At 46.3% G+C, this 25,610-nt stretch overlaps 1 protein-coding gene across 1 annotated transcript in view; it reads left to right on the top strand.

Annotated features, from left to right (window-relative positions):
* The first annotated feature begins 12,975 nt into the window (after nucleotides 1-12,975).
* MAPK12 (mitogen-activated protein kinase 12) overlaps nucleotides 12,976-25,610 on the top strand; it is an 81,278-nt gene continuing 68,643 nt past the window's right edge. The window contains exons 1-2 of the mRNA XM_073328274.1: nucleotides 12,976-13,357; nucleotides 15,753-15,882. Of these exons, the coding sequence (XP_073184375.1) occupies nucleotides 13,242-13,357; nucleotides 15,753-15,882 (246 nt within the window). The 5' untranslated portion in view covers nucleotides 12,976-13,241. The remainder of the gene's footprint in view (nucleotides 13,358-15,752; nucleotides 15,883-25,610) is intronic.

Consider the following 25,610-nt stretch of genomic DNA (forward strand, 5'->3'; position numbering starts at 1 on the left):
TGCTGTTACCTTGGTCAGGAGTCCTCAAGACGGGAGGGGTGGGGGGGACGGAAGGTGTTTAAACAGCGTTTTTGATTTTGTTTCTCCCCATTGGTCTGAATTATCCATGACATCCACACTGCATCACATCAAGTCCAATTCATTAGAGGAATGCCTCTGCTTGCACTGACCAGAGGATGTTTGGATTCTGTTGTCAGCCCAGTTCTGCAGCTTTACAGGAATCAGGTGTTGTTCCCAGTATACACAGAATTCTTCTTTGCAGCCAAACTAGTCTAACATGCATTTTGTTAAGTGGGACTGGAGCAGCTAAACAAAGAAAACAAATGCCTCATTTTCCAGCTTTGTGGGTGAGAGAAATATAAGTAAAAAGAAAAGGAGTACTTGTGGCACCTTAGAGACTAACCAATTTATTTGAGCATAAGCTTTCGTGAGCTACAGCTCACTTCATCGGATGCATACTGTGGAAAGAGTAGATCTTTTATACACACAAAGCATGAAAAAATACCTCCCCCCACCCCACTCTCCTGCTGGCAATAGCCCACCCAAAGTGATCACTCTCCCCACAATGTGCACGACAATCAAGTTGGGCCATTTCCAGCACAAATCCAGGTTTTCTCACCCCCCCCCCCACACAAACCCACTCTCCTGCTGGTAATAGCTTATCTAAAGTGACCACTCTCCTTACAATGTGTATGATAATCAAGGTGAGCCATTTCCAGCACAAATCCAAAGTTTAACAAGAACGTGGGGGGGGGGGGGGGGTTCCTCAGACGTTCTTGTCAAACCCTGGACCTGTGCTGGAAATGGCCCACCCCAACCACCACACACACTGCAAGGAGAGTGGCCACCTCAGACAAGCCACTACCAGCAGGAGAGTGGGTCCAAGTGCGCGTGTGGGGGGGCGAGAAAACCTAGACCCGTGCTAGAATTGGCCCAACCTGACCATCACACACATTGCAAGGAGAAAAGGAGTACTTGTGGTGCTTTGTGTGTATAAAAGATCTTCTACACTTTTCACAGTATGCATCCGATGAAGTGAGCTGTAGCTCATGAAAGCTTATGCTTAAATAAATTGGTTAGTCTCTAAGGTGCCACAAGTCCTCCTTTTCTTTTTGCGAATACAGACTAACACGGCTGTTACTCTGAAACCTGAGAAATATAAGTGAAGATTATAATGCTGATGGCCTTAAACCAGCTGTCTCAGGAATCTGCCAAGAACTTTGCCGAAAAATATGTTCCTCTTCTTAGCAATGGAGCTAAGACTTATCACACATCTGCCCACCTTTATTCGAATGAAGCGCCTTCTGATCTGACAGCTCAGGCATTGTCAGTTTCATCCAGAACAATTTACAAACTTGGAACCTAATCCCCTGTAAACCCTTAATCATTTGATCAAGCCCATTGAAGACAATGGGACTATTTGCATGACTATGGACCACTTTTGTGAACTGGTAAGAGTTTCAGGAGTCTGCTCCTATAAAGGAAGTTGAATCCCCCATTGAAATGCAATGTTTGGGTACAATACCATAAAGCACTTTAGGATACAGTTCTACTTAAAATTTGTCTTTTAATAAGTCATACAAATGCTGAAATGGCTCCTCACCCAAATCTCATATTCCATATAAATAGACTGAATACTACATATTTGTGAGTAGTTAAGCATGATGATGTTTGTATATATATATATATAAAGGGGGGTGTCAGAGAGGACGGGGAGAGCGTGGGGGCCCTGGGCTGGGGGCAGGGTGGGGAGGAGTCACATGGAGGGTCATGTGGGGAGGTCACGTGCCCCCCCTTGTATCCCTCCAATGAGTGCAGTACCAGCAAGAAATGATTTCTACTTGCACCACTGCTGCCAAATGTCAGAAAGTCTATAGTTTCCATGTTCATTAAAATAGTGAGTCAAGCAGGTCAGCTATCAGTAGAAAATGGCCATGGAAAAATATCTATGTTGTGAAAGGATGTCAGAGCTCTTCTGGTGTGGCTGCAAATTAATTTACAATGTGTCTCCACAAACAAGTTGGAAAGCCTATTTTTCTCCTGTGTCTGACATCTAAATCATCAAATGAAAAGAGGTGGGGCTGTTTTTCCAAACTTGTTATTTACACATGAAGGGGAACGGATCCTTGGCAACTACCAAAAAGGTGAAAGGAATGATCAACTTGTCCACAGGTGGAGTTTGAGAGCCCATTTTGAGCTATGCCACAAATAGAACTCCAGTGACAGCTAGCCTGAATTATCTAACCTCAGCAACATTGCTTAGGGGTGAAGTCAGACAAAACAAAGGGTTTACCAGCTCCCAAAGGAAAAGAATGTTAATTATATTCACACAGAGAAAATGTAGAACATTTATAAAAGTAGGTGTTTGCTCTACACATACCTTACTGCAGTGGTCCCCAAACTGTGGGGCATGCCCCCCCTATGGGGGTGGAGGAGGAACATTCAGGGGGGCACGTGGTGGAGCCCAGGCCAGCCCCCACAGGGGCAAGGCTCAGACCAGCCACACTCCACCCAGTCCAGCTCCATCTCCAGTCACAACTCCTTCCCCAGCTGTAGTTTTGCTCCGCCCCAGCCAACCTCCGGCCCCAGCTGCAGCTCCACTCTGCTCCGTCCCCAGCCCAGCTCTGACTTCAGCTCAAGCTCCTCTGCTGAGCCAACTGTATGAAGCGGGGTGGGGGTGCGGACAGATTCCATTACTGGCAAGGGAAGGGTGCGACAGATAAAGTTTGGGCATCACGGCCGTACTAAAGAAGTACTGTCAAGGTGCTTAAACTTCATATACTTGTACTGAAATTGTTCTAAGCTGCTGTAGGCACATTTTCTTGCAAATGTGCACCAGGCCGCTTGCACTGAAAGACTGTATAAGTCAAGTGTAGGTTGGGGCTTTTTTATTATTATTTTAAAATGTTGTAATTTGGAGTGTGCTCCTGGGATAAGGCTGAACAGCAGCAAGCACAATCCATGGTGTAGATGTGCAAAGGGACTTAAAGCTCACTTTTGCACTCCCTGCTCTAACTTACACCAGGGGGCAATGGCAAATAGAAAGCCAAAAAACAACCAAGCACTGACACAGCACAAAGAAAAGGAGTACTAGTGGCACCTTAGAGACTAACCAATTTATTTGAGCATAAGCTTTCGTGAGTTACAGCTCACTTGCATTCCATGAAGTGAGCTGTAGCTCACGAAAGCTTATGCTCAAATAAATTGGTTAGTCTCTAAGGTGCCACTAGTACTCCTTTTCTTTTTGCGAATACAGACTAACACGGCTGCTACTCTGAAACCTGACATAGCACAAAAGCAGCTAGTGCAACCCAGCAGCAGGAAGGGGAAATGGCATAACAACCCCTCCATATGGTGCTGGAGAATTACCCTCACACAGCAGTGGTGCCTGCTGCCCCAGGTAAGACTTCTTATCTGTCTACACAGTCTTTCCACTGCTAGCGCAATTGCCTTTGCAGCTTCTGCCACCTAATACTGCTATCATGCGGGTCTCTGTTTCATTGACTCCACAGAGACAATTCTCTTTCAATTTACATCCTCTTACTCCAACATAATGCCAGTAACTGCAGTGGATTCATGATTTACTCTGAGGTAACTATGAGCAGAGTTAAGGTCCGTTTCTCATTTTAAATCAAAATTGAAAATAAACCTTTTCTCCCTTGCCTATAACTTTTCATTTCTTCCCCGCTCTATTGCTATTTTTACTTTTTATCCCCAAACACTTCAAAGAGTCAAATGCAGTTGCAGGTTAGATAACACATATTATATGAAATAAAGCTGGATCGGAAATGGTGTAGTGTAAGCCCTTTGTGCATACATTAAAGAGAAGCCTGGGATGTAGAAATTCATAGTTAAGGTTCTTTGTTTGTGCTTAACTTAACCATTGTGCAAAGGTGTACCACAGTACAGGTCTACCAAGCCTCCCACCGGAGGTGGTATTACCCCATATTACAGACCCATTCCCCAATAAGCCTCTAATTTTCTCGAGTTAGTTTTTGCTCCCCAGTCTCTGGTTCTAGGCTCCGCTGCCACAGCAAAGACCCTGTGGTGCTCCAGAAGCATCAGAGCAATGGACTTCCCAGTGAAAATGATCAGACTTGGGAATTTTCCCTTAGCTTTGCACTTACAGGGTTTGCGACCCACGCAAGTAAGACCCTTACTGCAACAGAAACAATTCAGTCAAACAAAAACTTGAGAACAATGGATTTTGAGCACCATATGCACTAAGACAGGTCTCAGTGAAAGCAGAAAGGAAAGTGAGTTCTTGAGACATTGAATCCTGAAAACCACATTTGTAACAAGATTCAGCACGTGGAATATGCATATTTTGCATAGTATGGGAAAGCTGGCACAGGTTACATGAGAAATGAAAAAATACCATCTGAACATACCTGGTGTCAGTGATACAAGATTGGCAGGGAATGGCAAGATGGCATCTGATGGTGTTATACTCAGGAAGAGGAACACACAAATGTGATGTAGGAATTACGCTGGATCACATCATAGAGAAGACACTTGGGAGCCAGTGAAGGACAGACTAATAATAGCCAGGGCAGCAAACAAGACATGTCAAGTGTACAATAATAAGTATATGCACCAACAAATGCAGCAAATGACAGTGAAAATAATACATTCAAGGAGCAGGTGCAGCAAGTATCAGATGACGTGCCTAACCACGACATCAAGCTGATGATAGGCAACTTCAATGCACAAATCGGCAACAACTTTATTGGCTGGGAAGGAATCATAAGCACAGTAGTGGAAGGCATCGGAATCGATAATGGCTAATGGCTCTTGAAAGTCTGTGGCACGAACACCCTAAAGATAGAAGGTAGTCTCTTCCAACTCAAGAGGATTCACAAGCTTACATGGAGATCACCAGACAATGTAACTGTCAACCGGACAGACCATGTGTGTATATCTAAGAGATGGGCATCTTCTTTGAGGCATGTCAGAGTCAGCAGAAGTGCAGATATTAGCTCAGATTATCTTTTAGTGGCCATGTTACATCTTAAACTAAAAAAGACCATGAAGCTGGTCAAAAGAATGTTATAGCAACAGAGAAGTTCAATGACAAAGAAATGCAGATCAGATTCCAGATTGCACTTAGCAACCATTCTAATGTTTTAAAGTACCAGGCATAGGCGCTGGAACTAGGGATTCTGGGGGTGCAGCAGCACCTCTTCGCTTGAAGTGATTTCCTTCACATACAAGACTTATAGTTTGGCTCTCAGCACCCCCACTATATAAATTGTTCCAGCACCCCTGATATCAGGCTGATGAAAGCCTGGAAGACAGATGGTCAAACTGGAAGATGGTACTTGAGACAGCAGAGGAAGTAGTAGGCCATCAGAGAGGGTCAAAGAAAGATACATGGATTACATCTGGAACATGGTCAGTGACTGATGAGCTGAAAGCTCTGAAGGCAAAAAAGGAACAGTGCAAGACACAGGCAGAACTCTTAGAGGAGTTTACGAGATACAGAGAAAAGGACATAGAAATAAAGAAGAGATGCAGGCAAGATAGAGATGCCTCGGTTCAGGAGAAGGCTGCAGAGGCAGAAGAAACAGCACAGAGGGGAGATTTCAAGCAGCTCCGTAGAATAGCTGGCTGTATTTCAAGGAATCCCTGTTGAGGTTACAGGGACAAACCATCCCGATGAGTCGAAAGAATAGTAAATATTAATGGTGAAATCCTAGCGGATCTTAAACATAAAAAATAAGCTTACAAGAAGTGGAAGGTTGGACATATGACCAGGGAAGAGTATAAAAATATTGCTCGGGCATGTAGGAATGAAATCAGGAGGGCCAAATCGCACTTGGAGCTGCAGCTAGCCAGAGATGTCAAGAGTAACAAGAAGGGTTTCTTCAGGTATGTTGGCAACAAGAAGAAAGCCAAGGAAAGTGTGGGCCCCTTACTGAATGAGGGAGGCAACCTTGTGACAGAGGATGTGGAAAAAGCTAATGTGCTCAATGCTTTTTTTGCCTCTGTCTTCACTAACAAGGACAGCTCCCAGACTGCTGCGCTGGGCATCACAACATGGGGAGTAGATGGCCAGCCCTCTGTGGAGAAAGAAGTGGTTAGGGACTATTTAGAAAAGCTGGACGTGCACTAGTCCATGGGGCCGGACGAGTTGCATCCGAGAGTGCTAAAGGAATTGGCAGCTGTGATTGCAGAGCCATTGGCCATTATCTTTGAAAACTCGTGGTGAATGGGGGAAGTCCCAGATGACTGGAAAAAGGCTAATGTAGTGCCAATCTTTAAAAAAGGGAAGAAGGAGGATCCTGGGAACTACAGGCCAGTCAGCCTCACCACAGTCCCTGGAAAAATCATGGAGCAGGTCCTCAAGGAATCAATCCTGAAGCACTTACATGAGAGGAAAATGATCAGGAACAGTCAGCATGGATTCACCAAGGGAAGGTCATGCCTGACTAATCTAATCGCCTTCTATGATGAGATTACTGGTTCTGTGGATGAAGGGAAAGCAGTGGATGTATTGTTTCTTGACTTTAGCAAAGCTTTTGACACTGTCTCCCACAGTATTCTTGTCAGCAAGTTAAAGAAGTATGGGCTGAATGAATGCACTATAAGGTGGGTAGAAACTTGGCTAGATTGTCAGGCTCAACGGGTAGTGATCAATGGCTCTGTCATAAATATAAAGGGAAGGGTAAACCCCTTTGAAATCCCTCCTGGCCAGGGGAAAGCTCCTCTCACCTGTAAAGGGTTAAGAAGCTAAAGGTAACCTCGCTGGCACCTGACCAAAATGACCAATGAGGAGACAAGATACTTTCAAAAGCTGGGAGGAGGGAGAGAAACAAAGGGTCTGTGTCTGTCTGTAGTCGTCTTGGCCAGGGACAGAACAGGAATGGAGTCTTAGAACTTTTAGTAAGTAATCTAGCTAGGTATGTGTTAGATTATGATTTCTTTAAATGGCTGAGAAAAGAATTGTGCTGAATAGAATAACTATTTCTGTCTGTGTATCTTTTTTGTAACTTAAGGTTTTGCCTAGAGGGGTTCTCTATGTTTTTGAATCTAATTACCCTGTAAGATATCTACCATCCTGATTTTACAGGGGGGATTTCTTTATTTCTATTTACTTCTATTTTTTATTAAAAGTCTTCTTGTAAAACACTGAATGCTTTTTCATTGTTCTCAGATCCAAGGGGTTGGGTCTGTGGTCACCTATGCAAATTGGTGAGGCTTTTTATCCAACATTTCCCAGGAAAGGGGGGTTGCAAGTGTTGGGAGGATTGTTCATTGTTCTTAAGATCCAAGGGTCTGGGTCTGTAGTCACCTAGGCAAATTGGTGAGGCTTTTTACCAAACCTTGTCCAGGAAGTGGGGTGCAAGGTTTTGGGAAGTATTTTGGGGGGAAGGACGCATCCAAACAGCTCTTCCCCAGTAACCAGTATTAGTTTGGTGGTGGTAGCGGCCAGTCCAAGGATAACAGGGGTAATATTTTGTACCTTGGGGAAGTTTTGACCTAAGCTGGTAAAGATAAGCTTAGGAGGTTTTTTCATGCAGGTCCCCACATCTGTACCCTAGAGTTCAGAGTGGGGGAGGAACCTTGACACTAACCAATTTATTTGAGCATAAGCTTTCGTGAGCTACAGCTCACTTCATCGGATGAGGTATATAACTGTAACCCTTCTGCCAGGCCGAGTTGATAGCAGCAAGGGTCGGGTTCAGTACACAAGGGTTCCCTCTCATCAAAGCAAATGCAAAACTGGCTCGAGCCCCCACCCAGTGACCTGGGAAAATCTTATACACACCCCTGGGTGCCTCAAAGAGGCAATACTTCCCCTCTCACAAGCACAGAGTCTCGGTGTAGCAGAGAATCTTTAATAATATGAGGTAAACGACATCAGCATTAAATTGGGAAAACACCACAACTAGGGTTCATCAACCAAACCATGAGCAAAGACCCACCCCAGCAAATTGGGCCATATCCTTCCCCTCGGGTCTCTTGAGTCCAGCAACCCAAAAATCACTCAAAGTCCAACAACCCAAAAGTCCAGCCCCAGAGTTCAAAAGTTCATCTGCAGAGTGTTACTTCCCAGTCTGGGTGAAAATGTGTGTGTGGGGGGGAGGGGGCAGCACGGAAGAGGTAAGGGGCACCTTACCTGATCTGAAGCTTCAGTGCTGGTGCACCATAAGGCCAAAGTGAATTCAGCTCAGCACCTATAGCCAGACTCCTAGTAGACCCAAAATTAGCTCTGATGTTTTACAGTGGAGACGGATGGAGGTGCAATTGATGTTTCAGGCCCTCACAAAGGGGCCCACACCACCAGGTACTAATACCTGTCTCCAGCTTCTCTCAATTCATAGAGTTTTGGAACCTATGACCCTTGCCTAGCGAGTGTTAGTTAGTTGATGGCGAGTCCCTCCATCATAACAAAAGGCCAAGTACAGTTCCACTGTCCTTGATTCCCATAATCAGGATAATAACAATTTATTCTTCCTGACCCAATAACAGAGACACTGGGGATCCCACAGAAGCCAAAGTGACCATTTGGGCAGCTATGGGCTCATTCTAGGCGGGGTGGGTGTGCCTATGCAAATGAGATCAGCCCCTGAAATTCTTTTCCACAACTTGCCACACCTCACCACCAGATGTCAGGGTGAAGCTCATCCTGACTCTGCTTACATCCTCCCCCCAGCTGAGAATTTGTCATCCCGACAAATCATACTCCCTTTATACCAACTCATTGGTTTCCTCCAAAGGGCCTCAGGAAGCCCACTTTAGCATCCACAAGCCTGTGTGCCAAATGTATTGGCTCCTTACTAGTCACCCCAGGTGCATCATAAGGTAACCGTTTTACTGGTCTTATCACCCTGTCTCATCTATTGAGAATCTCTGTTGCCGTGGTAGGGGAAACATCCTCTTGAGTGATGGATGGAGAGGTTTCCTTCGAGAGTCCCTCGGCTACTGGTATAGGCCCCTGCACTTCTAGTTCTAACACTGGAGGGTCCAAGGTGCCCAGGACAGCTTCTACCAGATGTCAGGGTGGAGCTGATCCTGACTCTGCTTATATAACATATCATTTAAATCAGCTTCTGTACGAGAGGACTGGAGGATAGCTAATGTGACACCAATTTTTAAAAAGGCTCCAAAGGCAATCCTGGCAATTACAGGCCGGTAAGCCTAACTTCAGCACCAGGCAAATTGGTTGAAACTATAGTAAAGAACAGAATTATCAGATTCTGATAATAATTTTATTATCAGATAATTATCTATTTTTTATTAAAAGTCTTCTTGTAAAACACTGAATGCTTTTTCATTGTTCTCAGATCCAAGGGGTTGGGTCTGTGGTCACCTATGCAAATTGGTGAGGCTTTTTATCCAACATTTCCCAGGAAAGGGGGGGTGCAAGTGTTGGGAGGATTGTTCATTGTTCTTAAGATCCAAGGGTCTGGGTCTGTAGTCACCTAGGCAAATTGGTGAGGCTTTTTACCAAACCTTGTCCAGAAAGTGGGGTGCAAGGTTTTGGGAAGTATTTTGGGGGGAAGGACGCGTCCAAACAGCTCTTCCCCAGTAACCAGTATTAGTTTGGTGGTGGTAGCGGCCAGTCCAAGGATAACGGATGTAATATTTTGTACGTTGGGGAAGTTTTGACCTAAGCTGGTAAAGATAAGCTTAGGAGGTTTTTCATGCAGGTCCCCACATCTGTACCCTAGAGTTCAGAGTGGGGGAGGAACCGTGACAGGCTCCATGTCTAGTTGGCAGCCGGTGTCAAGTGGAGTGCCCCAGGGGTCGGTCCTGGGGCCGGTTTTGTTCAATATCTTCATAAATGGTCTGGAGGATGGTGTGGATTGCACTCTCAGCAAATTTGCGGATGATACTAAACTGGGAGGAGTGGTAGAAACGCTGGAGGGCAGGGACAGGATACAGAGGGACCTAGACAAATTGGAGGATTGGGCCAAAAGACATCTGATGAGGTTCAATAAGGATAAGTGCAGGGTCCTGCACTTAGGACGGAAGAACCCAATGCATAGCTACAGACTAGGAACCGAATGGCTAGGCAGCAGTTCTGCGGAAAAGGACCTAGGGGTGACAGTGGACGAGAAGCTGGATATGAGTCAGCAGTGTGCCCTTGTTGCCAAGAAGGCCAATGACATTTTGGGATGTATATATAGGGGCATAGCGAGCAGATCGAGGGACGTGATCGTTCCCCTCTATTTGACATTGGTGAGCTCATCTGGAGTACTGTGTCCAGTTTTGGGCCCCACACTACAAGAAGGATGTGGATAAATTGGAGAGAGTCCAGCGAAGGGCAGCAAAAATGATTAGGGGTCTGGAACACATGACTTATGAGGAGAGGCTGAGGGAACTGGGATTGTTTAGTCTGCAGAAGAGAAGAATGAGGGGGGATTTGATAGCTGCTTTCAACTACCTGAGAGGTGGTTCCAGAGAGGATGGTTCTAGACTATTCTCAGTGGTAGAAGAGGACAGGACAAGGAGTAATGGTCTCAAGTTGCAGTGGGGGAGGTTTAGCTTGGATATTAGGAAAAACTTTTTCACTAGGAGGGTGGTGAAACACTGGAATACGTTACCTAGGGAGGTGGTAGAATCTCCTTCCTTAGAAGTTTTTAAGGTCAGGCTTGACAAAGCCCTGGCTGGGATGATTTAATTGGGGATTGGTCCTGCTTTGAGCAGGGGGTTGGACTAGATGACCTCCTGAGGTCCCTTCCAACCCTGATATTCTATGATTCTATGAATAGCGAAAGACATTTAAGGAAGAACCAGACTGTAACAGGTAGTGCCCAGCGGGGACTCTCATGGACATGTGCTGAAAATGCGTGAAGAACAAGCCAGCCAATGGAACGAACACTTCCATTCTATAGTAAACTGTCCAGACCTGATGATCACACACAGCTTGGAGAGAAATGCCAATGATAAGTTAGAAATAGAAGAGACCAATAACATCCAATGAAATTAAAGCAACCATCAAAGGACTTAAACAGGGGAAAGATCCTGCGGTTGACAGGATTCAAGCAGAGGTAATAAAGGCTGGAGGCAAAATTCTGACTGAGCAGCTAACAAAACTCTGTTACAAAATATGGGTAAAGTAACAAGTGCCACAAGACTGGAAAGATGGTACCATTGTGGCATTGCCAAAAAAGACTTATCTAAGTGCACAAGCTGGAGAGATATTGTATGGCTATCAATCCCAGGCAAAGAACTGGCTACTTTTATGCTGAATAGAATGAAGGTGGCAGTGGATGAAAGATTACAAGAAAAGTCTGGGTTCTCTCCAGGTAGGTCATACTATGAACAGATATTCACTCTTTGACAGATCATCGAAAAAGCTACTGGTTGGTAACACCCCTTCTTAATTAATTCTATCTATTTTAAAGAAAGCAGTGTCCACAGAGAGACCCTGTGGAATATTGCTAGAAGTTATGGGATACCAGACAAGCTTATCAACATAATATGATGGAAGGAGATATAAATTAAGATGAGATACAGGCCTAAGTGAGTGGTTTGATATTGTGAGTGGAGTCAGACAAGGGTGCATGTTATCACCAAACTTCTTGGCATTAGCAATAAACTGGGTGATGAAGCGAGCAACAAAAGGCATCATGGACAGCGTAAAATGGGTTAGCAGAGATGAGTTTACATGACCTTGACTTTGCCGACAACATTGCTTTACTAAATATGACATGGAACTGAAGGATTACCCTTACATCAGAGGTAAAACAGGAAGCAGCAAAAATTGGATTGAAAGTAAATGCATACAAAACCAAGATGATGAACGTAGGAAACTGGACAACCGATACAAAGATGTACACTGATGGAAAATAAATTGAACAGGTAGAAGAGTTCCGCTATCTGGGGAGCATGATGACATTTGAAGGTGGTTGTGATAAAGATATTCATATGAGATTAGGAAAAGCAAAGACCACTTTTGGAAGGATGAACAACATCTGGCCTGACAATGATCTTTATACCAAACTAAGGGTCAGATTATACCATACAATTATACTGAGCATGCTACTGTATGGAGCAGAGACTTGGCCAATGACAATTGCTATCAAAAAGAGACTGGAAGCTGCCCTCCATAGATGGCTAAGGAAGACACGACACATTTCATGGGAAGACAAAATAACAAATGAGAGAGTAAGGGAGCTGACAGAGCAGGACATGCTAGAAAATATTAGCAAAGAAAGAAGACACAGGTGGTTGAGACGTGACACTGTGTGGAAGATGGGAGACATGCTAAGTAGAAAGCATTGAATTGGTTACCTGTGGGAGGAGAGAGAAAGCGAGAAAAGTCAAGCAAGAACTGGCAGAAGTTGGCGGTGGGCAGCTTCGAGTCTCTTTTTGTTAGCAATTGTCATTGGCCAACTTACGGAAGTTACAAAAGTTATACAACTAAAATATATACCAAATTTTACTGCAAACCCACCTTGCTTTTGGTTATTCTCCTCTACTTAGGTCTGTGCAATGTTTATCTAGGATCAAACTGCTCCTGGGGACAAACCCATGGGCTCCATACAGGCAACTAAATGGATTAGCCGGTAGGTACCAGTTTGCAGGATTGGTTGGTGCCTTACAAACGGCTCTTGGTAGGAACCTTCTCTGTAATGCAGAGTGCAAACCTTGCCTTCTTCCTTGTCTTGTTGCTTGCATGTTCCAGCACACTCTATTTAAATAAGAGTGTGCGATTCAGATATTCCCCCCCTTCCCCCCCGACACTCACACACACTGGTTTTTTTATAAGAACTTTTCAGAGAGGGAATCTCACATAGCTGGAAGGTTGCCTTCAAATACAGCAGCTTTCACTGAAACAGGCTAGAAGTGGCTTTTTGGAAGGGGAGGGGAGTGTGCAGAGATATCTCACCACGTGATCTGAAACAAAAAGGCCAGTTTTTAGTTGGTTTGAGAAAGCCGAGCAGCTCCTCCCTAGCCCCTGGGCCCAGCCTTGCCACCAGGCAGCAACCACACACAGGAGAGTTATTTATCTGTCACAAAGCAGGCAGCCCCCAGATGCGGGGAGGGGGGTTCATTCACGGTGACTCCAGCAGGACCTCCTCCTCTGAGAGGGCATGCTTGGGGCGGAGGGGAAAGAGAAAGCAGGAGCCACATTCAATCTCCGTTAAGAGAGGGACACCCCCCCCACACACACACATACACCTCGGGAGCGCTTCCAAGCCCAGCCCCTCGCAGCCGCCGCAGCTCCCTTCTCTCTGCTCCTCAGGGCTCTTTGTTGGAAGGCGCCGACAGGGGGCTGGGTCACCATGTCCTCCGCCAAGAAAGGCTTTTACCGGCAGGAAATCACCAAAACCTTATGGGAGGTGCGGGAGCGCTACCGGGACCTGCAGCCGGTGGGCTCTGGAGCCTACGGCGCTGTCTGGTGAGTGAGGCAGGGGGTGGGTCTCCTCTCCCCAGGACACCCCCTGGCCGGGCGGGGCCCCCTGGTCCCCGCAGCGCGCCCCGGCTAGGAGGGGGCTGGGGGAGGGGGGGGTGCCTGCGCGCCCCGGCTAGGAGGGGGCTGGGGGAGGGGGGGGGTGCCTGCGCGCCCCGGCTAGGAGGGGGCTGGGGGAGGGGGGGGTGCCTGCGCGCCCCGGCTAGGAGGGGGCTGGTGGGAGGGGGGGTGCCTGCGCGCCCCGGCTAGGAGGGGGCTGGGGGAGGGGGGGTGCCTGCGCGCCCCGGCTAGGTGGGGGGAGGGGGGGTGCCTGCGCGCCCCGGCTAGGAGGGGGCTGGGGGGAGGGGGGGGTGCCTGCGCGCCCCGGCTAGGAGGGGGGCTGGGGGGAGGGGGGGGTGCCTGCGCGCCCCGGCTAGGAGGGGGCTGGGGGGAGAGGGGGGGGTGCCTGCGCGCCCCGGCTAGGAGGGGGCTGGGGGAGGGGGGGGTGCCTGCGCGCCCCGGCTAGGAGGGGGCTGGTGGGAGGGGGGGTGCCTGCGCGCCCCGGCTAGGAGGGGGCTGGGGGAGGGGGGGTGCCTGCGCGCCCCGGCTAGGTGGGGGGAGGGGGGGTGCCTGCGCGCCCCGGCTAGGAGGGGGCTGGGGGGAGGGGGGGGGTGCCTGCGCGCCCCGGCTAGGAGGGGGCTGGGGGGGAGGGGGGGGGTGCCTGCGCGCCCCGGCTAGGAGGGGGCTGGGGGGAGAGGGGGGGGTGCCTGCGCGCCCCGGCTAGGAGGGGGCTGGGGGGAGAGGGGGGTGCCTGCGCCCCCCGGCTAGGAGGGGGCTGGGGGGAGAGGGGGGTGCCTGCGCGCCCCGGCTAGGAGGGGGCTGGGGGGAGAGGGGGGTGCCTGCGCGCCCCGGCTAGGAGGGGGCTGGGGGGAGAGGGGGGTGCCTGCGCCCCCCGGCTAGGAGGGGGCTGGGGGGAGAGGGGGGTGCCTGCGCCCCCCGGCTAGGAGGGGGCTGGGGGGAGAGGGGGGTGCCTGCGCGCCCCGGCTAGGAGGGGGCTGCCCACTGCCTGCGCGCCCCAGCCGCGGGAGCCGGGCTAGCGGCCCCCGCACAGCCAGGGACTTTGCCCGCCCTGGCGCCGCAGGCAGCTCCTGGGGGAGGCGGCTCGGTTCCCTGGCTCGCGGGGACAGCGCGCCAGTTCCGCGGCCACTTTCGCTTTAATTCCTTCCAACTTTTTGTTCGGGCTGCCCCGGCTCGGCCCCCGCTCCCCTCGGTGGCGGTGTCATTGCAGCCAATTCTGATGGGCAGCAGTTTGTGATATCGCACCGCCCCGGCCCGCTCCTGTGCGGGGGGAAGGTGCTGGCTCTGCCCAGCCCCGCTTTGTCCCGCCCCGTTTCCTGCTTTGCGGGGACTCCACGCCCATTTGCCCAGCTAGCCTGGGGTAGGGTGACCAGCTGTCCTGATTTTATAATGACAGTCCGGATTTTGGGGTCTTTTTCTTATATAGGTTCCTCTTACCTCCCCTTCCCCCCCATCCCCTGTCCCCTTTTTTCACACTTGCTGTCTGGTCCCCCTAGCCCCCAGGGGCTTTCTGCTGCGAAGTTGCAAGGAAAACCCAGAGCAGACAGTTCTGCAATAACCTGCCCCTAGGGGAAATCTCTTCCTCAAGGGCCAGAGGAAGCAAGCTTCTGCCCTGAAGCATGAGGGTTTCTGTCCCTTCTGTTTTTCTTGTCCTGCCTATGGTAAATTTGCATGTTTCCATGTTCCCATCCATAGAACTGCTCAAGCGCTTTCCCAACCACCCTAAAGTCTTGCCCTCTGTGGTGTCCTGTGGCAGTTAGTTCCACAGTTACAGGGTCCTGTAAAACTGCATTTCGCTATGATCCTTTTGCATTTCTACTTCATAAAAATGTTCCACTGTTTATTAGAATATGAGAGCTGATTGACCTCTGTGCCATCCATTACTTTATAGACTTCTGCTGTGGCTCATCTGACTTGGCTAAGGGAAATGGTTTATTTTGTAGCCAATTCTTAATTTCCCCTCTTTCTACCTTTACCAAAAATCCTTTCTTAGTCCAATAAAATATAGTGGAATTAAGACATCTCTTTTTTTCCTGCCTAAATGTTCCCATTTACAGTTTTCTAATTCTAGCTTCTTATCGTCAAAGGGTCTGGGAGCCTGCTAGAGTCTCAATATCCTTGTGAGGTACTTAGGGAGTTATTATCCCCACTTTACAGTAGGATAAACAAAGACACAGAGCGGTTATGTGACTTTGCCTCTGTCACATGGCAGAGAACAGCCACACACCAGCAGTCCTCTAACCTATTGTTCAGTGCATCTTTGGTGGCAGGACTTGCAGCATCACTCCAATCATCACTCACAAACTCTATTCTTGTTCTCTTAAAGCTCAGCTATCGATGGAAGAAATGGCACCAAAGTGGCTATCAAGAAACTGTACCGCCCATTTCAGTCCGAACTCTTTGCCAAACGAGCCTACCGGGAACTGCGCCTCCTGAAACACATGAAGCATGAAAATGTGAGTTTAGTCACTGGCATATCCCCTCAAGTCTGCAGCTTGCACAACAAAATGCGTACACGCCACCATGCACACTGCCTGATCCACTGCCCCCCTTCCTCCACTATGCCCATAATCTGCCAAGGTAGATATGCCCTTGCACAATATCATCAGTAATTTAGCTGTATCGGAGATTTTTAGCCATGTATTACTAAAAGTCCTGATAAAGAGCAAAGCCATCAGTGGGTCAGCATACAAAATCTGATGATGGGGGGTGTGTGTGTGTGTGTGTGTGTGCCATCAGAGAGGAGCCATCAAAAAGTGACTACCACTTCTATTGTCTGCATGATCATACATTTGTAACACTTGTCTTTCCTTCCTTTGTGGCTGCTCCGCTGTCTGTGGCTATCCTGAAGATTGTAAACTGCAAAGGTTAGGATTTTTCTGTGTGTCTATACAAAGCCTAGCACATTTGGGGCACTACCTCCTAATACAAACAAATCAATAAATATACACATATATACATAGTAACCTATACTGTGAATATGCCTGTCTCCAGCAATGGAAGGCTTGTTGGAGTGGAGGGATATATGAGTAGCTTTGAGGATCAATTTAGGGTTGATTTGGAAGAGAGTAAAATGGTTTTGAGAGGAGCAGCAGTCAAGGCTGGCATTATTGGTGGACATACGGGATGGGGGAAGTGATAAGAGATAAGTGAATAGGGAGAGGTAGAATTGTGAAGAGCCATGAAGATTAAGGATATGTCTACACTAGAAACTTCAAAGTGTTGCCGCGTGAGTGCTCCCACGGCAGCGCTTTGACATGTGTGTGTGATCATGCACGATGGTAATCCTGGTAATCCACCTCCACGAGGAGAATAGCTCTCCCAGCGCTCGGAGCCTGTCCACACTAGCACTTTAAAACGCTCAAAGTTGCTGCGCTCAGAGGGGTGACTTTTCACACCTCTGAGCCAGCAAGTTAGAGCACTATAAAATGTAAGTGTAGACGAGCCTTTAGAATAACATTTTCAAAAATGCCTAAGAAATTTAAGAGCCTTAGTCCTACTGATTTTCAATGAGATTTAGGCTCCTAAATGCCTATGGCAGTGGTTCCCAAACTTGTTCCGCCGCTTGTGCAGGGAAAGCCCCTGCTGGGCCGAGCCGGTTTGTTTACAGTCCACAGGTTCGGCTGATCATGGCTCCCAGTGGCTGCAGTTCGCTGCTCCAGGCCAGTGGGAGCTGCTGGAAGTGGCGCGGGCCGAGGGACATACTTGCCGCCGCTTCCAGCAGCTCCCATTGGCCTGGAGCAGCGAACCACGGCCACTGGGAGCCGCGATCGGCTGAACCTGTGGACGCGGCAGGTAAACAAACCAGCCCAGCCCGCCAGGGGCTTTCCCTGCACAAGCAGCGGAACAAGTATGGGAACCACTGGCCTACGGTCAGGGCTACTCTCAAAAGTTAAGTTGACCTAGCTGTGTCGCTCAGGAATGTGAAAAATCTACACCACTAATTGATGTAGTTAAGATGACCTACCCCCCAGGATAGACAGCATTACGTCGACCTAGTTACTGCCTTTTGGGGAGGTGGATTATCTGCACTAATGGGAGAACCCTCCCCTTTGCCATAGTGTGTGTCTACACTGAAGCACCACAGTGGCGCAGCTTCAATGTGCACTGGCAGCACTGTAGTGTTTCAAGTGTAAACAAGCCCTAAGTCACTTTTGAAAATGTCATTTAGGCGCTTCTTGAAAATTTTACCTAAAAGGAAAAGCTTGAATTGGAGATGTTGAAGAGTGATTAGAGAGGTAATAGGAGAACCAGGAAAGGACAGTGGCAAAGGTTTCAAGGAGAGCATGATCAACTGTACCTAAGTGGCAGAAAGGTAAGGACAACAGGTGGAGGCCAGGGCCTTAAATGTAGCCAGGAAGAAATTGTAGAGACTTGGGTGAGCGGAAGGTTGATAGAGCGAAGGGGTTGAAGCCAGACTGGAAGGGGCCCAAGATGGAGGATCAACATAATGGCTACAAATGGCATGTTCCATGGGTTTAGAGGGGAAGGAAGGGAGGAGATTGAGACATGTTGGAAAGAGAGGGAGGGTGGGGTAACTGGCAAAACATTTGAGGATGTGGGACATCAGACCATGCTTTTAATTTGGGAGGAGCAGATTGCTTGAAAAGAGCAAGAGCTTGTGCAGGAGGGAGAGTGGGGGCAAGGGAGGTTAATGGCTTGGAATAGCCAATCCTTGTCATTTAAAATGATGGCATTGGCACTTAGGACACAGCACCAACACTGTCTGAGTTCAGTTTTAAAACTAATCTGTGAAATACCTTGGTTCCCTGTCTAGATGAATCAGACTACTTTAGACTTACAAACCCACTAGTGTCTGTCCCTCAGGCATTTTAGCCTTAAGCCTCCTTTTATAATTTATGGTCAATTCATTTCACTCACTGCACCCCTAAAGTAATTGTGTTCTGCTATTAGCAGCTAGCATTTTATATGTTCAAAGTGCTGTTCAGTTAATGTTTGTACATCACGTAGGCCTTTTCAGTACATTTGGAACATTCACAAAGCACTCTGACTGAACACTTAGGAGATGATGGACTCATGCAATTACCAAGTGTCCATCATAGCTGGGTGATTTTTTCCCCCAGTTTCTCAGCGTAATCTGTCCTTCACTTGGCTAGTGTTTTTCAGCTGCTGTCTTTGTGCTGTATATGCCCTTTGGGATAGTAATCTTGAACTCTTCCATGTGCTACTTGATAATTAAAGACTCTAGAAGAGAGCAGACTCTGGGGATGTGATCTCAATCCATAAAAGGCTTAAGAATAACTATATACGAAGAAAAGGAGTAATTTAAGGTCTCAGAAGGGAAATCAAGGAGCAATGACTTGGAGCTATGGGAGGAAAAGTTTAGGCTAGATATTAAAGAAGAATTCATCACAAGTCCTCCCAGAACAGAGCCTGAGTAAGTGGTATCTGTGCTGGGAATTAGTGGGGATAGGGGGGGATGGAAATCAACCACTCTGCCCAGCCAGGAGTAGCTGGACCTGCAACACAGCCCCTCTGAGGTTTCCCAGCCACTGTATGGATCCAGAGGCCCCCTACTCCAAGCCACCTCAATGGTTCCTCTGCAGAAACATGCACTGGACCCACCACCACTGTGCCCCAACAACTCCCTCTTCTTTGGACAACCCTGCCACAGAGCTTAAGTGACAATGAGTATCCTGAGGGGCCTTCCTGAATTTGAATCAACTTCTCCTGGTAACAGCAGTTAGTCAGTGGAATAGGCTATGAAGTAAGGGGGCTCAAAGTACCATAGCTGCAGTTATTTAAGAACAAGTTCCAAAAGACATTAATGGGAAAGATATAGTGGGTAGTCCTTTCCTGGTTCTACTATAAATACAATAGTTATAAAACTTAAATAGAGTTGCAGTGCTGGTTTCCAAAATAAGATGATGTTGGAACAGGACAGAGGTGAATATTACTAATATTTGTCTTATCTATCTTAGATTTTAATAGCACCTAGCCAATGACATCTAGAGTAGGCAGTATATAATAGGCAATCTATCAGCACTGCATGTCAACATTAACAGTAAAAAGAAAAGGAGGACTTGTGGCACCTTAGAGACTAACAAATTTATTTGAGCATAAGCTTTCGTGAGCTACAGCTCACTTCATCGGATGCACTCAGTGGAAAATACAGTGAGGAGATTTATATACACACAGAACATGGAACAATGGGTGTTACCATACACACTGTAATGAGAGTGATCACTTAAGGTGAGCTATTACCAGCAGGAGAGCGGGGGTGGGGGGGGGAACCTTTTGTAGTGATAATCAAGGTGGGCCATTTCCAGCAGTTGACAAGAACTGAGGAACAGTGGAGGGTGGGTCGGGGGAATAAACAAGGGGAAATAGTTTTACTTTGTGTAATGACCCATCCACTCCCAGTCTCTATTCAAGCCTAAGTTAATTGTATCCAGTTTGCAAATTACTTCCAATTCATCAGTCTCTCCTTGGAGTCTGTTTTTGAAGTTTTTTTGTTGAAGAATTGTAACTTTTAGGTCTGTAATCGAGTGACCGAAGAGATTGAAGCGTTCTCCGACTGGTTTTTGAATGTTATAATTCTTGACGTCTGATTTGTGTCCATTTATTCTTTTACATAGAGACTGTCCAGTTTGACCAACGTACATGGCAGAGGGGTATTGCTGGCACATGATGGCATATATCACATTGGTAGATGTGCAGGTGAACGAGCCTCTGATAGTGTGGCTGATGTGATTAGGCCCTATGATGGTGTCCCCTGAATAGATATGTGGACACAGTTGGCAACGGGCTTTGTTGCAAGGATAGGGTCCCAGGTTAGTGGTTCTATTGTGTGGTGTGTAGTTGCTGGTGAGTATTTGCTTCATTTTGGGGGGCTGTCTGTAAGCAAGGACTGGCCTGTCTCCCAAGGTCTGTGAGAGTGATGGGTCGTCCTTCAGGATAGGTTGTAGATCCTTGATGATGCGTTGGAGAGGTTTTAGTTGAGGGCTGAAGGTGATGGCTAGTGGCGTTCTGTTATTTTCTTTGTTGGGCCTGTCCTGTAGTAGGTGACTTCTGGGTACTCTTCTGGCTCTGTCAATCTGTTTCTTCACTTCAGCAGGTGGGTACTGTAGTTGTAAGAATGCTTGATAGAGATCTTGTAAGTGTTTGTCACTGTCTGAGGGGTTGGAGCAAATGCGGTTGTATCTTAGAGCTTGGCTGTAGACAATGGATTGTGTGGTGTGGTCTGGATGAAAGCTAGAGGTATATAGGTAGGAATAGCGGTCAGTAGGTTTCCGGTATAGGGTGGTGTTTATGTGACTATCGCTTATTAGCACCGTAGTGTCCAGGAAGTGGATCTCTTGTGTGGACTGGTCCAGGCTGAGGTTGATGTTGGAATGGAAATTGTTGAAATCATGGTGGAATTCCTCAAGGGCTTCTTTTCCATGGGTCCAGATGATGAAGATGTCATCAGTGTAGCGCAAGTAGAGTAGGGGCATTAGGGGACGAGAGCTGAGGAAGCGTTGTTCTAAGTCAGCCATAAAAATGTTGGCATACTGTGGGATCATGCGGGTACCCATAGCAGTTCCGGTGATTTGAAGGTATACATTGTCCCCAAATGTGAAATAGTTATGGGTGAGGACAAAGTCACAAAGTTCAGCCACCAGGTTTGCCGTGACATTATCGGGGATACTGTTCCTGATGGCTTGTAGTCCATCTTTGTGTGGAATGTTGGTGTAGAGGGCTTCTACATCCATAGTGGCCAGGATGGTGTTTTCCGGAAGATCACCGGTGGATTGTAGTTTCCTCAGGAAGTCAGTGGTGTCTCGAAGATAGCTGGGAGTGCTGGTAGCGTAAGGCCTGAGGAGGGAGTCTACATAGCGAGAGAATCCTGCTGTCAGGGTGCCAATGCCTGAGATGATGGGGCGCCCAGGATTTCCAGGTTTATGGATCTTGGGTAACAGATAGAATACCCCAGTGGTGTGTCTGTGCAGATTTGTTCTTGTGCTTTTTCAGGGAGTTTCTTGAGCAAATGGTGTAGTTTCTTTTGGTAACCTTCAGTGAGATCAGAGGGTAATGGCTTGTAGAAAGTGGTGTTGGAGAGCTGCCTAGCAGCCTCTTGTTCATATTCTGACCTATTCATGATGACGACAGCCTTTGTCAGCCTTTTTGATTATGATGTCAGAGTTGTTTCTGAGGCTGTGGATGGCATTGTGTTCTGCACGGCTGAGGTTATGGGGCAAGTGATGCTGCTTTTCCACAATTGTAGCATGTAGTAGTTTAGATAGTTTAGTGTCCTTTTTCTTTTGTAGAGAAGCAAAGTGTGTGTTGTAAATGGCTTGTCTAGTTTTTGTAAAGTCCAGCCACGAGGAAGTTTGTGTGGAAGGTTGGTTTTTTATGAGAGTATCCAGTTTTGAGAGCTCATTCTTAATCTTTCCCTGTTTGCTGTAGAGGATGTTGATCAGGTGGTTCCGCAGTTTCTTTGAGAGCGTGTGGCACAAGCTGTCAGCATAGTCTGTGTGATATGTAGATTGTAATGGATTTTTTACCTTCAGTCCTTTTGGTATGATGTCCATCTGTTTGCATTTGGAAAGGAAGATGATGTCTGTCTGTATCTGTGCAAGTCTTTTCATGAAGTTGATAGATTTCCACTCCATATGGCTAAATTACATTAACAGTGCTGCTGCTGCATTTTATGCATGGCACACTGCTGCCATATTGGATTAATCTGCTAGTACGCAGTTTTCAATTTGCTTTTTTTCCCCCCCTCAAGATGTAAATGATTTATAGATTCTGGAATGCCATCATAGTTAAAATTATATCCAATTTTCTATTTTGTATAATGTTTTTCTTAGAAAGTGTCTTTTGAGGTAGTTAAGCATTTAATATGGAATTTTTATGAAAAGTATTTGTCTATTATTGACAAAATGCTATAGAACGTGATGGAATATGTCAAGTAGCTAATAAAGTGAAAGATCTTACATTATGTTGAATATATATGGCTGTATTCAGCTGTAATCATTTCACTTGATGGCATATTCGGAACAATAGAAAAATATGTCTTGGTATGATGTATTTTATCAAAAACCCTTGCAATAATTCTTTGAACTTTCATCATGGTATGCTTAACTCCATCCACTACTGTGCCACAACAGTGCATCAGCACATTTGGAAGCAACTACTATCAATATTCTACAATGCCTTACTCACATGAGTAATCCTTATTGGAGCATTCCTATTGACTTCAGTGGGACTGCTCACATGAGTAAGGGTTGTAGGATCAGTCATCTAGGAAACAATCTTGCAAATATGTGAGTTGTCCATCTGAATTTAGCTGGAATGTCATCACAGTTGAAGCTACTCATGTCAGTAGATATTTAAGTATTTGCAAGACACAGCCCCAGATCATAAATCTCTGGATGCTGGGATACGTACTCTAGATATATGTACTCTAGATCTTTGTGCATTTGGTGGCTTTGAAACAACAGTACACTATTAAATGTGTACTATAGAACAAAAGTTCTCAAACTGTGGTCTGTGAGCTCCATTCAGGTGGCCTGCAGATAGTTCCCTCTAGGGTGCGCGCCTGGGCGGCTGCACACAAGAGAATGAAGGGCCACCCAGCTAATTAGGGGAGCCGCGCAGGCATGGCTCCACAAATTAGGTGTCTGGACACTGGAGAAGTTGCACATGTAAGGTGAAGTGGTAGCCTTGGGGGAAGATGGGGTAGATAGGAGGGGGCAGTGGGGTGAGAAGAGGGGGTGGCGGGGAATTTGGGATATGCAGAGCTGCAGCGGCCAGTGAAAGAGGCAACTTTCCCCAGCTCCAGGGCCGCGGCTGCCAGGGAGAGACGGCCCTCCTTCCCAGCCCCAGCTAGGGGGGCTGCCACGGTGGGGGAGAGAGGGCACATTCATCCCATTAGAAAGGTAAGACTACTGATATTAAAATATGAGCTGTGTGCTTTTATTTGTAGAACAAAACAAGTAATTATTATTAAGGGTTTTTTTAATATAGTGCTTTTATCCAAAGAGCTTTACAGTAGTTAGCTAACGGTGCAAACAACATTTGAAAAGATCATTAAGTGGTCTGCTGAGACCCTCAGCAATTTTCAAGTGGTCCGCAAAAAAAAGTTTGAGAACCACTGCTATAGAAGATTTTATGAAGTCAACAAAGTCTTGGTAATGTGAGACTTCATGTCAGCCCTCTGCTGTTGAATCCATGTGGAGAAGTGATGTGAGACCACAGAGGTTTTTTGTGTGAGGGTTGTTGAGTTTGTGGAGCAGAGAAGTGAGAACTTGGGAGATTCTGTTCCATTTGTATCCGAATTTCAAAATGAACCACTTAAGCTAGTAATGTCCATCTTTTTTTAATCTTTTGAGTTTACCTTTAATTTGAAAAGTTCTGGGTATAAGCTGATGGAGGATATTGTGGAGGTCAAGGCATCAGCCCATACAGAAAAACAGGCTGTTTACCAATGGGAGGATTTTTAGCGGTTTTTTTTTTCTTTTGAACTTGACTTTAAATCTATAATTGTGACCTTTAAAACTCTCTACGTTATAGGTTTCAATCTGAACGGAAAAGAAAAAGTTGTTTGTAATACCCAGAAGGATACAAATATTTTAATGTACCATCTTCGGACCTGATCCTGCAGACACATGTGTTTGCTTACCTCTCCTCCCATGAATCATCCCACTGAGATCAATGGAGCATAAAGTTAAATACTTGCAAATACTTGCAGGATATGGGCCTTTGTTACTTCCATTGGACAAATGATTTTGGTTTTCGTTGTGCACACTGAATGGAGCTGGCATTAACATGCCTGTTTTTATTCAACAATAATTTGTATAGCGACCTATATTAAATCAATCTTGGTGTCCTCCTGTCAATCTTGGTGTCCAATTAATGACTGTTGCAAAGCCACCAGTGGGAGTACAGAATATTGGGGGGTGGATTTTATGATGCTCAAAACCAGTGTCTATTGTTAAAATAATTTATTTTAATTTCTCAGCAATGGAGTGAAATGTTTTAAAATATCCTACTGATTAAATCTAGAGGACATCCCTGACCCAACCCTTCCAAATATAAATTCAGAACATATTTTGGGGTCTAAGCCCCTTGATAAGTGACCTATAATATTTAAAAGTTTTGAATTGGTTCATGTGCTACAGATGTTTTCTTTTCATTATAACACTGCATTTAGAGATTCATATTCAATATTTATTTAGAAGAAACTGTTCTATACTGTTCTCCTATTGATTGTTTGATTTACTGATCATTCTCTAGTGTATTCCCATGTCCAAAAAGCAATGTATGTTTTATAATATAAGAAATATTTTAGTTTTTCCTGACTTTTGGAGAGAATTCAGGTGTGTATTAGATACAAAATCAGCTCACAATCTCCCTATATTTTTCTTAGTAAGCTACAGCCCTCCAGTTTTTAGATAGAAAATATTAAATAAACTGAACTCTGTGTTTTTCAAAATTCTCATATTGTAGGGCTATTTGTTTAGACTTATACAGTGCGCCTATCAGGAAACTCTAAATCCATGAACAATTTAAAATGCATTTTACAAAATAATTCATCCTGAGGCAGTGTCAAAGCTAAAATAGCCCCGATCCCACCTAAACTGATGTTCCCCTGTCCAACCATTCATCTACCTACAAAATGCCTGAGTAATAGATAGGCTGTCCAACATGTCCTGAATGCAAATAATTTCAGGTTATGTCAGACCAAGGGAGGAATTTGTTCCAGAATAAAGTGCCCTTTGCTGAGAAACTCCCTGTCCCCAGCTGAACAAATCTTGGGACTGTCAGCCCAAACATCTTGGCTGATCTCAACTGCCAGTTAAAACATGGGAAGAGTGGCAGTTTCTAAGATACATAAAACCCAAAGCAGGAAGGAAGTTATAGATCAAAACATGCATCTTGGATTGCAACAGGAAGTGTAATGAAAGTGTGCAGTTTTTGGAGCATAGACTCCCTGCAAGGAATACTGCTATGTAATTGGACAGCCACTTTCCGCACCAGCTAAAATTTCACCTACATCAGGTTTAGACTCCAGTAAAGTGCAATGCAGTATTGTAGGCTGGAGGTGACAAAAGAATGGGAGAGTGAGAGATCACATTCAAAAGACACATTCATAACTTTTTTGCCAAGAACAGATGGAAAAAAGCATTCTTGGCACCTCTGCTGTCTGTGTATTCAGAACAGCCAAGGATCTAACAGA

The sequence above is a fragment of the Lepidochelys kempii genome, chromosome 1 (genome assembly GCF_965140265.1).
Source record: "Lepidochelys kempii isolate rLepKem1 chromosome 1, rLepKem1.hap2, whole genome shotgun sequence".
Lineage (NCBI taxonomy): Eukaryota > Metazoa > Chordata > Testudines > Cheloniidae > Lepidochelys > Lepidochelys kempii.